Source organism: Phoca vitulina, unplaced genomic scaffold (genome assembly GCF_004348235.1).
Source record: "Phoca vitulina isolate PV1807 unplaced genomic scaffold, GSC_HSeal_1.0 scaffold1, whole genome shotgun sequence".
Taxonomy (NCBI): Eukaryota; Metazoa; Chordata; class Mammalia; order Carnivora; family Phocidae; genus Phoca; species Phoca vitulina.
The window spans coordinates 33691712-33706131 of record NW_022589704.1 but is presented as its reverse complement, the minus strand read 5'-3'; the positions used below and the strand labels follow the sequence as shown (position 1 = coordinate 33706131).

At 34.8% G+C, this 14420-nt stretch overlaps 1 protein-coding gene across 1 annotated transcript in view; it reads right to left on the bottom strand.

Moving 5' to 3' along the window:
- Positions 1–667: 667 nt before the first annotated feature.
- Positions 668–14420, bottom strand: part of C2CD6 (C2 calcium dependent domain containing 6) — a 146095-nt gene continuing 132342 nt past the window's right edge. Inside the window, exons 15-18 of the mRNA XM_032403562.1 lie at positions 8215–8289; positions 6872–7082; positions 3570–6823; positions 668–922 (exon numbers count right to left, since the gene is read on the bottom strand). Coding sequence (XP_032259453.1) covers positions 668–922; positions 3570–6823; positions 6872–7082; positions 8215–8289 — 3795 coding nt within the window. The remainder of the gene's footprint in view (positions 923–3569; positions 6824–6871; positions 7083–8214; positions 8290–14420) is intronic.

Sequence of the window (14420 nt, the reverse complement as noted above, 5' to 3'; positions counted from 1 at the left end):
AGGCCCTTTCATAGTTTTTTGAGTAAGTTAGAAGAGTCAATCCAGTATAGGAGGTGCCTCAGGAATTACTATTAAATCTATTATCTTTATTTATAGTGTAAAAGTTGTAATATCAGATGATACTAAAATTAACAGATGTTCTCTAAGCCCAGAAAATTACATACTTTTGAATCTGGAAATATAATTAGAGCTGAAGAATAAGAATATATTCATAACAAATGGCTAAACATAAATAACTGCAAATAAAGACCTTGAAAACTGGGTAGACAGGAATAATTTAGAGAATAACAAAGATTTGGGAAATCAGAGAACTATCAACTGGTGTGGTATTGTTATATAGTGAAAAGGGGGGAAAGCTGGGAAATGAAACTTAACAAATATGAACCGAATATGTATATCTTGGTCTGTTCCCTAAGGTTCATAAACAAAAACACATTTACATCAAAAGTGCTTCTTTATCATTTTAATTAAAACAAAATGGTTCTAACAAAATGAAATTTTGTTGCTGACTTCTATCCCACAAAAGGACAGATCTCCAAACCATTTTGTTAATTGGAGAAATCGACTGTTGGCCTTACATATCATTCTGAACTTTTAACATTTGGATGATATCACAAATGAGCGAACACTTTTCAATATTCTCTTTTAATTTTCTTTTTTGCCTCATTTAATGGATTTCATAGTCTGGGTTTGCATCATTTATGTGAACTAAGCCTGCTGAAACCATTCGAGGACTTGTAAATTTTCTGCTGTAGTTCTCTCGCCGTTTGTGAACCTCTGGAGCAGTATTCGGTCTTGCAAAGTGTTTTAACTGATTATGGCTATCATCCGGGCTTTTTCCTAAAAGCCTTGTTCTTGATTTTGCTTGTTCAGCATGCTTAAATGAGGTCACAGGTATATCCTCAAATCTATCCGAACAATCCTAAATATTAAAAGATCAGGTTGGTGCATTAGTTTTCTTAAAAGTACATTTTAAATTTATAAGAATTGAAGTGTGTAATATCAACAGTTAAAGAATGAGAGCATTAAATATTTTATAGGCAGTCCCCAAATTCAGATCCTACACCCAATGCCTCCTATTAGACACTATCACAGAAACCATGTTTTAAAAAAAAAAAATCTTACTGTTTCAAAGGATCTGTTATTTTAGAAGGGATAGAAAATATGAAGCTGGAAACCAGAAAAATTTAGGAGAGCTGTCCTTAGGGGTCAGACTCCTAAAGGCAGTCAGCCTATTCTATAATTCTCCATATTATATTTTCTCCAACCCTAAATATAAATCATGAACTCATACTTTATATCATCCAAAGTTTCATTCTTTAAGAGTTAATAAACATCTTATTTAACACGCGTTCACACACATAGAGAGAGCCTGGCATCTAGGATATAGTTATACTGTTTATATTAAAGTAATAAAAATTTTTATGTACATTCTGAGAGTAAAGAAGTAAGACATTTAGGAAAATAGCTGGAAAGATATACACCAAGCAATTTTTAAAAAATGATGGTTGGGTTAGGGTGGTGGGATTATGGGTTTTGTTTTTCTTTTCTCTTTTTTTCAAATTTATATAATATGGCTCTATTTTATAATAAATATATAATAACCTACTATTATCCGAAAGAGGGTATGGAGCTATTAGTCATTCTTAAACTAGTATAAACTAGTTTCCTCTGCAGCTTGAGCATCTTGTCCCTTAACACTTTGCAGAGATGACCACACCAAAGGAATAAGCTACTCTGATTTAGAGAGAAGGTGTGAATGAATTAATAGAATTGGAGGGTGGGGGGAGGTTGTGCAGGACTGAGAAGAATTAGGGCGGCAAGAAAGATTTACAAAAAAGGAGGTATAGAGTCTAAAGACTAATTGTACCTACTTTACATCTTTGCCTGGGTTTGAAGAAGGCAAGGAAACATTCTTCCTCTCCCCTTTTATGGACGTGGAACATTATTAAGGGAATTTCTGCTGCTTTGGTGAGTAATACATAATTCTTGCTTCACAGATGAAATAACTGATTACTAGATGAAATAACTGAAATAACAGATGAAATAACAGCAAAAGGTCATGGAGACCCACACAACTGGTTACTTTTCTGGATTCTCCTACAACTCAATTTCTCTTGTCTTCTGTTTTGATTCTTTTGGGAGATTCCTGGATTTTAGAAAAGAATCAGATGAGCACGTCTTTCTGATGATCTGAAAAATGCCCTGCTACCATTCAATTCTCTGTTGTCAACTTCACTGGAGAGAAAAGTTTAGGGACTGTTGGTTTAACAGAGGAAAATAAGGATAACTCTATCTCTCCTGCCCACTCTTAGGATAAAGGTTCTGAGATCCTATATGATCTCATATTATATAATATAAACACAATTTATTGTTTTGTTTGGAAAAGTGACATTAAAGATTCAATTTGTCTAAAGGAACTTTGGAAAGTCCTTTCTCAAAACTGTGAACCCATCTTCTACTTCCTTTTCCTAGTGGATACACACACGTGTGTGTACATACACACTCAATACTAAAATTACCAAATTTAAATAGAAAAGAGAATTCTAACGTTGAGAGTATAAGCTAAACTGATATTTTCCCTGCTACTATTTTTACTATTTACTAAAGCTAAATATTTGTTTTACTATGGAGAGCAAATTCAAAGCAACTGTTCTAAACAAGAAAAAAAGCAACTGTTCTAAATTAGATCTATTTTTCTCATTCAAAGGATTATGCACATCAAATTTTCAATGTAATATCATTTTGGGATTTATGAGTTCTCCGAGTTATGGGTCATGCCTATTTATATATACAAACAGCAAAGAGCAGCAGTCCAGAAAACTAAAATAAGTCCCTTCCACTCCTAGTTTTTAACCTCAGAATGGTTTGCATAAAGTCTGTTAGCAGGTTTACCTTCCTAATTGTTTTATGTTAATATTATAAATAGATTTGAATTCCCAAGTTTCTCAGCACATGATATAGCAGGGGGGCAATGGTAATAGAAGAGAGGAGATGTTAAATTAAAATTTTTCTATTCATAATCCAATAGATTATAAATTTTGCATATCCCTAATATTTATCAGAATAACTGGCACATAATACTATATATACTTATATCTGCATGAAAACAAAATTCCAGCCGTGTTTCCGTAGGATACAGCCACTGCCAAGAATTGTATACGTCGTGACTGCACAGCAGCCCCGGGCTGAGGGGTGAGTCATGGCCGAGATCCAGCCCGTTTCCCTTTGACAGGGGCTATATGCTCTGGCTCCAGGCTGTGTCAGTCAACAGAGTCTGCCCAGAGGAAAGGGTGATTTTTTTCTACTTTATGCTCCAGATGGAGTGCCCTTTATCTATTTCACACAAAGGCACTGAGTGTGTTAACAGTCCCCTGATTTTGTGACTGCATTTTAAACCGGGTGAGGTGAATTTGAATGTCAGAAGAATTTTTTAAGTTTGACAGTCTGTGTGTTTTGGGGCAACAAAGGTTACACACATACTTGCATATAGACATATACACCCTAAAGTAGATTATTGACAGACTTTGCCAAATACAAAAGTAGAAGACTTAGAAAGACAGTATTACGTGTATAGTTCTTCTTGCAGTCCAGTGAAGCAATGTCCTTGGAACAGACTTCCTTAGAATTCTTGCAGTGGGCAGTGTGGCTGGTAGTATCTTAACTATCTTGCTAAATGACTTCTTCTGTTTGTTGACGTGGTCTCTTTCTTTTCGGACCTTGGGCTTTCGATTTTCTCTCTTTAACACTTCTGGGAAGAGGGATGGTTTTGAGTTCTTCTCCGCTTCCACAACTTTGTATTTAAACGACTGTGATTCAGGGAACTTGGCATATTTTTCATTGCAAATTCCATTTGTCTTTACAGAAAGAGTATGTATTTTTTTGTATTGTGCAAATGTTACTAGATGTTTTTTATTATTGTTATTATTTCCCTTCAATCTCTGAATATACTGGTCTTCTAACTTCAATTTCTCCCCAGCCTCTAAATTGAAATGAGTTAAAGTGTTATTCTGCCTGGAAGGAAAAGTGTATTTGTATATATATTCCTCATTTTCACTTGGCATTTTGCAATTAGGAATTCTTGGATACGGTGACAGTACTGCTTCCGGTTTTTCCTGTGCCATCAGTTTATAGATATTATGCTCCCTTTTTTCAAGGGGCTTCACTTTTAGTGTCCTTTCAAAGTAAATATTTGACTGAGTTGTTTCTGATTTACCACTCCAACCATGTGGGTCTTGAATTTCTGTTTTAAAATCATGATTTTCTGCTCGAGGAAGCTGGATGAAACCATGTTCTTTCCTTTGTTTCTTAAGCACTATATCTGTAAGTCTTTCTGATGACTTATTTAATGGAATCACTTGGGTATTTTTGACGAAAGAAGGTTGTACTTCAATTAATCTCAGGGTTTTGGCTCCTTCTTTAGGATAGTATGTTTTCTGTTCCTCAATTACTGATGGATTTTCCTTAATATTCTGTAAGGGAAAATATTCCTTTTCTTCCTTTTTGGTTAGTTCTGTTTCTATAAGTCTATCCTCAGGAACTTTTTGTAAAGTAGTTTTTTGAACAATTTTTGAATATTTATTTTGCTTTTCTGAATTCTCCTCCATAAACTGATTTTCATTTCTAAAAGATAAATCTGGCTTTATACATTTAAATGGTATGGAACTAGAATTGATCAAATTTATACGCTGGTTGATCCCCTCTAATTGCCTTTCTTTGATTAGTCCTGATTTTGAAAGTTTTTCTATAAAAAGGCTCTGCAGGTGTTTGCTTAAATCAGCTTTTAGATTTAGTAGTTCATTTTCTGATAAAGCTATAAGATAGTTTTGTAGAGATTTATTTAAAGGATATTTCATGTTTAAGTCAAGTCTTTTCCCAAAATTCCCCATTGAAATGTCTTGTCCTAACTCACGGAAAGATATGGAGGCACTTTTAGTTCTTAGAGAAGACATGTTTGAGTCGATAGTCTCAGATTCTGTCTCTTTAAATAAACTGCTTTCTGAAAGGTTTTTTAGGAAATAGTTTTGGAGAATTTCATTTAAGAAAGATCTTAACTTTATTTCCAAATGTTTATCTATGAAATGATGATTAAAATTATTTACAAAAGACATGACTTCTTTAACAGTTTCTGAATATTTTTCCAGAAAAATATTTTGCCCTTTTGGTTCCACTTTCTCATTCATCAAATACAGATTTTGATAGATTTTTGGTAAGTCTTCTTTGGTGATGTGTCCGGATTCTGAAAGTCTTTCTACAAGGTAATGTTGGATATGTTTACTTAGTTCAGATTTTAAATTTTTTATTTCTGACTCTGAGAGTTCTTCTAGAAATACACGCAGCTTTGAACTCAAAACAGGTTTTCTGTCTAATTTATCTGTTTTATCGAAATTCTCTTTGATTTCTTCAAGGTCTTCTGTATTATTTGGAAAAGGATGCTGAATCAGTCTTTCTAATTCTTTTTCTGGTTGTCTTCTTTCAGACTGATTATACTTGAAAAAAATATTAAACATATGTTTTAAAAAGGATTTTAACATTATTACATCTGAATCATTAAGTTTACCCATTAATGAGTTACTTGAATTTTCTAAAGTAGAATTTAGATCATTTTCTTCTCTATCAAACCTCTGACTGTTACTTAGCATATCTGCTTTTTTATCTGGTGTTGACTGATATTTTGAATCTTGTAGGGATATATTTTGGCCTTCATCCATATATTCAACTCTATTAAAAGAAGAAGTGGTTTCTTTGGGAATGATGAGTGTATTCTGCTCTGAAAGAGATTCTGTTCTGCTTTGGGTTTCTGAATAATCCTCTGTGGAATACTTTGGCTCTTCTTCAGCAAAGACTGTCTCTGTATCCAGCACAGAACTCTTCTGATATTGTTTATCTAATTCTATCACTTTGATTATCCCAGATTCTAAAAGAGTATCTACAGGAAATGCTTGTATTATCTGGCTTATAACAGATTTGGCCTGTGGCAATTCTATTTCATCATCGTTTTCTTCATAATGAAGTAGAATATTTGAAGATAAACTCTCCCAAGCTGTGGGTAATTCATTCTGCAAATTTACTGGTGTCTCACTCAATTCTTTCACCCCTATTTCCAACTCTGAGAAGATAGGTGCAGTGAATATTTGCTTTGTAACATAATCATTTGCAGTGTCACTTATACCTGGTTTGGAGCTAGACACTTCAATTTTTGAATGTTTCTGTTTGAAATTATTTTTTTTAATTGGAAAATTGATCTCACCAGCATCCAAGTGTTTTTCAGAGACAAGTGCTGTTTCTACTTCTGGAGAATTTCTTGGTCCACCTTCTGAGAGTGAATCTGCAGGAATATCTTTAATTATTTGTTTTAAAAGAGACTTTGAACTTACAATGTCTTTTTCTGGAAGCCAGTTATTTAAGCCTTGAACTTTTTCACATACTTTGTTTTCCAGACTACTTGGTGGTTCATCATGAACACTCAGAAGTGGAGAACTAGGACTTTTCTTTCTTGCTTCAGTGTCCATAGGAACCTCTGGTTTAGAAAATAATTTATCTGAAAGGTCTTGCAGATTTTTACTTAAAATTGATTTGAGCATCATTGATTGTTTTAAATTTTCTAGGTGGGAAGTAAGACTTAATGATTTTGAGAGGCGATATGTATTTATATTTCCAGTCACTGATGATTCTCCTTCAAAATTAGGTAGAGATACATTTGGTAGTCTTTCTTTTAAATTATTTTTAGTATCTAAAGTCTCTATTGTGGTCATATTAGGATCACGGGCTAAATTATTCTTAGTGTCTAAAGTCTTTACTGTGATGAAATCGGGATCACGGGCTGACTTTAACTTAGTCTTAGTGTCTAAAGTCCTTACTGTGGTGATACCAGGATCACGGGGCCAGGTTTTATTAGTAGGCCTTGCAGTTTTTGAATATGTTGGGTAAGGAGGATCTTGGTCTTCATGCTCTATAACCTCTGCACTTAAAGTGTTTCTACATTTGGACATATCTTGGTCTTTCCTTTTTCTGACCGACATTTTGTTGTTTATATTCCTTAGAAAAGGATCAAAACCATCCTTAAAGTTGAATTTCTGGAACTGTAATATTAAAAACAAAAGGTAAGAAGTTCTGTAGTATTTATTTGAATTTATAATAAATTTTCTAGTTAATTTTCTTTGAGCAATCTGTCAAATTATCTATCCACCCACCTTCTACAAAGAGAAAACTGACTTTAATTATTTTAAAATATCTGAAATTGGAATGATGAAAATTTTAATGTGAAATTTTAGAATTCCTAATTCTGATACTATTTTGTGTCCAAGAGATTTTTGCTACCTAGAATATTTAAAATACTTATACAGCATTCCTAAATAATTTTTTTTTAAAGAACTTAATTTCCAGTGTTAGCTGCACTTACTTAGACAATGGCTAACATCAGGATCTAAGTTCTATCTTATAAATATTTACCATTTTAGTAGCAATATAAGAAAAATTTAAAATGCAAAGCAAGTAGTAGATATCCCATTAGAAGTATCACAAATAGTTTCTAAAGACTAACTTGGGAGCATATATCATCTGCTTTTAAGCCTGGGAATTTCAACAATGATGGTGAGTTCCATCCATTCCTCAGAATGTCACAGTAGAATCTTACTTTTTGATGAATACCACACATACCTCATAAATGGTTAAGAGAGAGCAGTACAAAAAAATTCCAGATTACAGTGAAATTTCAGTGTAATATCCATGGGCAGTTTTGTAGTTCTGGGATCAAGCTAGTATATCATTGAAATAGCCTTTGAGATGAAGTCTCTTATTCAAATATTTCAAACATATTCTTATATTTGTTCATACAACTTCTACATTAACCAGTTGAAAATGGCAAAATGTGAAATAATCAGCCTAGTATCTGTTTTAGTTTTTCAACTTAGTTGTTCAAACTTCATCTTAATGGATACAATTTATTGCAACTGTTTTTCAAATATTAGTTGATATCCAGATGAGAGTATAAGGATCCCCTGGGTTTTTCTGAGAAATACAGATTCTCAGGCTCCATTTCTAGACTGAGATTCATCAGGTCAGAGGTAGAACCTGAGGACATGTATTTTTTCAAAGACAGCCATGTGTTTCTAATGGGTAGTCTGGTTTAGGAACCACTGAATTATATAAAGTATTAGAGAAGCCTAGTACTTAAATATACTTGTTATTGGAATAGGATAATTCAGGACTCACCTGGTATTTTGGTTTGAATTCTATATATTCTGGTCTGAAAGCTGGTAAAATGTGTTCCTTTGGTGAAAAAATCACCTTATAAAAAGAGAAGTTTTAATTTTAGACTGCTTGTAATGCAAGGATATTTCCCAAGATAATTTTATCCTTTCAATAGTTATTAAAAACATAAAAAACTTATAATCTAAATATTTTTCTCATAACTACTATAATTTACTTTGCCAATCATCAAAGAAATCTATACATATATAATGCATTTACACATATAACCTTAGCTTCCTTGATACTATAATATTCACCCTATTGAATTTGTGAAATCAAAACAATGCACAGCAACTTCAAGCAGAAACAAAAGTAGAAAAGAAATAGAAATGTCAGAATTAATATAATTTCATTTTAAAAGGTTGTAAAATGCTTTAGATAATAAATGGCATTTGAGGGGCCCCTGGGTAGCTCAGTCGGTTAAGCGTCTGACTCTTGATTTTGGCTCAAGTCATGATCTCAGGGTTGTGAGATCAAGCCCCGCATTGGGTTAATGTGCTGAGTGTGGAGCCTGCTTAGGATTCTCTCTTCTTCTCCCTCTGCCCCTCCCCCACCCCTACAAAAAAAAAAAATAAATAAATGGCATTTGATATTGTATTGGGCTAGAAAGCATTTTCAATGATTCCTTAACCTATAATTGCTAAATGGGTACTTAACCCTGCCTAAGGAAACACTTGGTGCTAGATTAAGGTGTATAGGAACAATTAAAGAATCACAGAACCACTGAATTTTTGGAGATGAAAGGTGCTTTAGAGATAATCCAATCCTACTCCTTGTTTCATATAAGAATCTGAAGTTGAAGTTTGTTTTCCCGTTACCCAGATGATTAGTAGCCTAAATCCTAAGTGTCCTAAATTTTTATCTGATACTCCCTTCATTACACAATCAAGACCACAGTGACTGAGAATGATGCTTTGGAAGCATCATAATGTGCATCCACATTGCCAACTCATCTAGACAAAACTTGACGCCATCTCTTTGAGAGTATTTAGTCTACAAACTACTTTCCAATATACTATCTCCTTTAGACAGCAGAAGGTTCATTATATATCAAGTTAATTAAAATAACAGTTCAATGAATGATGTTTCTATAAGTAATACTTTTAAGTGTTCAATAATTTTAAGCAGTTAATAACATGACCTTATTCTTAAATTTTCAGCAGCTTCCTACTTTTGCTGCTATTCATTGCCCTAACACATTGACTAAATTATTTCTATGAGTTTCTCAATATTCCACATTATAGTTTCTCTCCTTCAGACAAATGTGTCTAACTCTGAATTCTTGAAATACATCTCAGACTTTTCCACATCTGTTCTTTTGCTTGTTTTGTTTTTCTTTGCTTGAATTTCCCCAAAAAACAGTTTGAACTCTAACATTTGAAATTTCATTATTTTAAATAAATTTAGTAGAAAAATTAAAAATAAATGAAATATATATGAGAAGAGGAAGAACAGTAAAAAAACAAAAAACAAAAAACCCCATGATCTCCTTTTTTTAAAAAACACAAAAGAAACAAAAACTCCTCCCTAAGATAAGCTTGAAAGAATGTGTGAAAGGACATAAAATGTTAACATCTCTAGAGGAGAGGAAACAGGACACTATTAACTTTTATTGTTTAACTCTGTATTATTATTTAAATTAACATGGAACACTTTATAAACAAAAAACTCCAGTACATTTATACTGGGGAGAAATGCTTTAGGCATTCATCTCAGGAAGCTAGAAAAGAACAATAAAACAAACCAATATAGGAGCATCAAGATGATGGACTAAACATGGAGATCTCTTCTTTTCTACCTTCCAAGGTTCCAGTAAATTAACAGAAAACAATATTTCAAAATGAAAAATCCCATGGCAATACTGGAAATCAATAAGGTGAGACACCACGATTTAGAAAGTTGAGAAAATTCAGAAAATATGAAAGCAGATGAGACTGACTGAATGGAAACCCCCATCAAGAAAATTAGAGCCTTGAACAGCAGAAATCAGGTGGGCCTGAGAAACAAAAAAATTCAAGGACAGCATATACAAAGAGAATCAGGTGATGGTGCATTTGTCATAGTTATTAAGAGCTACATTCAGAACAGCTGGATCTTCTCTTCCACAGCATACAGAGCACATGCCACTGGCAGCATTGTCTTTCCCAGTCGCACACCCAAAACATAAAAAAAAAAAATTGAGGGGATTATGCTAAGTGAAGTAAGTCAGGTAGAGAAAGATAATTATCATATGGTTTCACTCATACGTGGGACATAAGCAACAGCACGGATGACCATAGGGGAAGGGAGGGAAAACTGCAGGGGGAGAAATCAGAGAGGGAGACAAACCATGAGAGACTATGGACCCTGGGAAACAAACTGAGGGTTTGGGGTGGGGGGCAGTAATAGTGTGACTGGGTATTACGGAGGGCATGTGTTGTGATGAGCACTGGGTGTTATATGTAACTAGTGAATCACTGAACACTACATCAAACACTAATGATGTACTATACAGTGGCTAACTGAACATGATAATTTAAAAAAATAGAAAAAATATTGCTTTCTAAAGAAAATGTGCCATCTGCCCAGGTGGAGATCCTCTGAGTTTTGAGCAGAATAGAGCTTGCTATCACTGACATTTCCACATTAGATAACAGAGGAGGTATAAAAAGAAAAAAAAGGAAGTTCCATCTAGGAGAGAAACACATGGGTTCTTTGGAAATGTTGTTGGGTTCCCAGCCATCCTGCCTATGCTCTTGCATCCCCACATACAGCCCAGGGAAGCCTGCCTGTCACACAGAGCATACCTATACAATCAACATATTCTTTCATTCACAAATATAAAATGAGCCAACAAAGTTTACCAGATATATGAGGAAAATCATTACATGCAAGTGAAGAATCAATAAGAGCAAACAGAACTAACTCCAGAGTAAATAAGGTATTTCTGAGGAATGTGAGGAGAGGGTGACCCTTGGAAAAGATTCTAAATACAACCCTGAGAAATTCAAAAAGGTATTGGTTTCCACTTAGCTGTATAAGAGGCATCCCAAATTTAATATATCACAAAAGAAAATTCTGGATTACTAGTGCTGCTCCCCTCCCTCCCTCCAAAAACCCCACAAAACCTTGGCCTTTCTCGACTTTTCCTCATCTCAGTTATTGGTGCTACCATCTACTGGCTAGTAACTTAAGTTTCACTCTTTATTTGTCTCCTTCTCCTTACCATATCTAATCCAGCATTAAGTCTTCTGGCTTCTGCCTTCAAAATATATCAATTGTACAATTACATCTTGCCATCAACCCTATTACCACTGTAGCACAAGCCACTATCATCTCTTTCTTCTAGTCTCCTAATTAGTCTCTTGTTCTCTGTGACAGAGACTGATAATTGCCTTCCCACAATATATATTATCTCAAGAACATAAAATTTTTAGCATTTAGGTAGAAATGTCCCTTGCTAAAAAAAAAAAAAGAAAGGGTACATTGTCCAGCCTCTGTTGAAGATAAGGGTAACTATGTGACAAGTTTCTGGCCAACTACACGTAATTGTAAGTTGTTGGAAGAATCTTCTGAGAGAGTATCTTAAAACAGAGGCAGACTCAGCTGACAGGAACCTAACAAACCTGCCTGCATGTGAGACAGAACTCAACTGGTCAGTCCTTCATGTATCCACCCAGCAAGATTAAAACATAAATACACAATGATATGCACATAAGGTCTTCCTATGCTCTATCTGGTTCAATGAGGGTAACTGGGAACTGGGCTGCCACTGCTCAAGACCAAGAGTGCTGCCATCCTAGGAGGGAGTAGAGCAAGAGTAAAAATGCCATGAAATTTCCTACCATTTTGAAGATGGCTTTTTCTTCATTGGGTATTTGCTTGGTTGCCATAAACTTTGATTGTTTTCCAGAGCTCCCATGAAGCTGGTTCAGACAGCTTCTGGATCCTTTTTCAGTTTTTTTCAGAGGAACAAGAACTTGAAGCTATTTATTTCACCATTTTGTTTGTGTCACTTTCCTTTAACATTTCTTATGGTGGGGGTTTTCTTGCAATGAATTCTCTCAGCTTTTGTTTGCTGAAAGGATATTTTAATTTCTGTTTTGAAAAATGTTATAACTGGTTAAAGAATTCTAGGTTGGTGACTTTTTCCTTCTATTAAAGATGACATTCCTATAGTCTTCTGCCTTACATAGTCTCTAACAAAAAGTCTGTTATTTTTATATTTCTTCCTCTATTACAAATGTGCCTTCCTTTCCACTCCCCCTAAGGTTTTCTCTTGACCACTGAATGTCAGCAATGTGATTATGATATGTCTGAGAATTTTTTTTTTAGGTCTATGCTCTTTGAGTTCATTGAGTTTCTTGGATCTGTGGGTTTATAGTTTTCATCAAATATGAAAAACTTTTGACCATTATTTCTTCAAATACATTTTTTAGTTTCCTCTCCCTATAAGTCTCCAATTATATGTATGTTTTACCACTTGATATTTTCATATGTTACTGATGCTCTACTTTTTAAAAAAATCTTTTTTCTCATTCTGTTTTATTTTGTCTAATTTCTAATTCTGTCTTCAGGTTCATTGATCCTTTGCAGCATCTAATGTGCTATTACTTCCTTTTTCATCTCTAAAAATTCCATTTTGTCTATCTACACCTTCCATTTCTTTCCTCATCATGTTCATGTTTATTCTACCATCTTGAATATAAGGAATATATTTGTAATAGCTCTTTTAACCTCCTTTTCTGTTAGTTCTATCTTCTCTGTCATTTCTAGGTCTTTTCCTATTGATTGATTTTTCCCTGCACTATGGGTCATATTTTCTTGCTTTTTTTGGTAAGTCTGTAATTTCTTTCTTTTTTTTTTTTTTTAAGATTTTATTTATTTATTTGAGAGAGAGAGAATGAGAGACAGAGAGCATGAGAGGGAGGAGGGTCAGAGGGAGAACAGACTCCCTGCCAAGCAGGGAGCCCGATGCGGGACTTGATCCCGGGACTCCAGGATCATGACCTGAGCCGAAGGCAGTTACTTAACCAACTGAGCCACCCAGGCGCCCTGTATGTCTGTAATTTCTAATTGGATGCTGAGAATGATAAATTTTACATTTTTGGTTACTAGATTTTGCTTTCTTCTTTAATCTAGTATTTGGTTTATTTTGGTACATATTAAGATACTTGGAAACAGGCTCCTTCGAAGTTTGCTTTTAAGCTTTATTGGTGGTGAGGGGGCATTGTCCAAAAGCCTTTAATGTAGAGCTGACTTAGCCTCTCCACTAAGATTATGGCCTTCTATTTGCTGTCACATGTGTTATGAATCTTTCCTCTCTAGCATAGAGGAAAATGGTTTATTTCTAGCTATGTGAGTTCCTAGAATGTTCTACCCAACCCTTTTCAGTGGTTCTTCTTCTTGCCTCCAGTATTTCACTACTCCAGATTAATCTCAAAGACTGTAGGGGACCTCCTTCACAATTATCTGGAGATTTCTTGCTCTACATTTCCTTCCATTCTGGTACTCTAGTCCACAAATTCTGCCTCTGCCCACCAAACTCCAGTCTCCATCTCCTCAATTCAGTGATACCTCCAAGCTCTGTTTTGGTTCTCCCTCCTGGTGCTGCCATGCAGAAAACTGGTACAATTGTAGGGCTCACTTTGTCCTTTTCTCTAAGAAATCACAGTCTCCTGAGAAACAAACTGAGGGGTTTAGAGGGGAGGGGGGGTGGGGGGATGGGTTAGCCCAGTGATGGGTATTAAGGAGGGCACGTATTGCATGGAGCACAGGGTGTTATATGCAAACAATGAATCATGGAACACTACATCAAAAACTAATGATGTAGGGGTGCCTGGGTGGCTCAGTCGTTAAGTGTCTGCCTTTGGCTCAGGTCATGATCCCAGGGTCCTGGGATCGAGTCCCACATCGGGCTCCCTGCTCGGCAGGAAGCCTGCTTCTCCCTCTCCCACTCCCCCTGCTTGTGTTCCTGCTCTTGCTATCTCTCTCTCTGTCAAATAAATAAATAAAATCTTTAAAAAAAAAACAACTAATGATGTAATGTATGGTGACTAACATAATAAAATAAAATTAAAAAAAAAAAAAAGAAATCACAGTCCCATGCTGCCATCTTCCCAATGTCTGAAAACTACTTCTCCATAATTTTTTTCTGGTTTTCTTATTGTTTAAGGAAGAAAGATAAA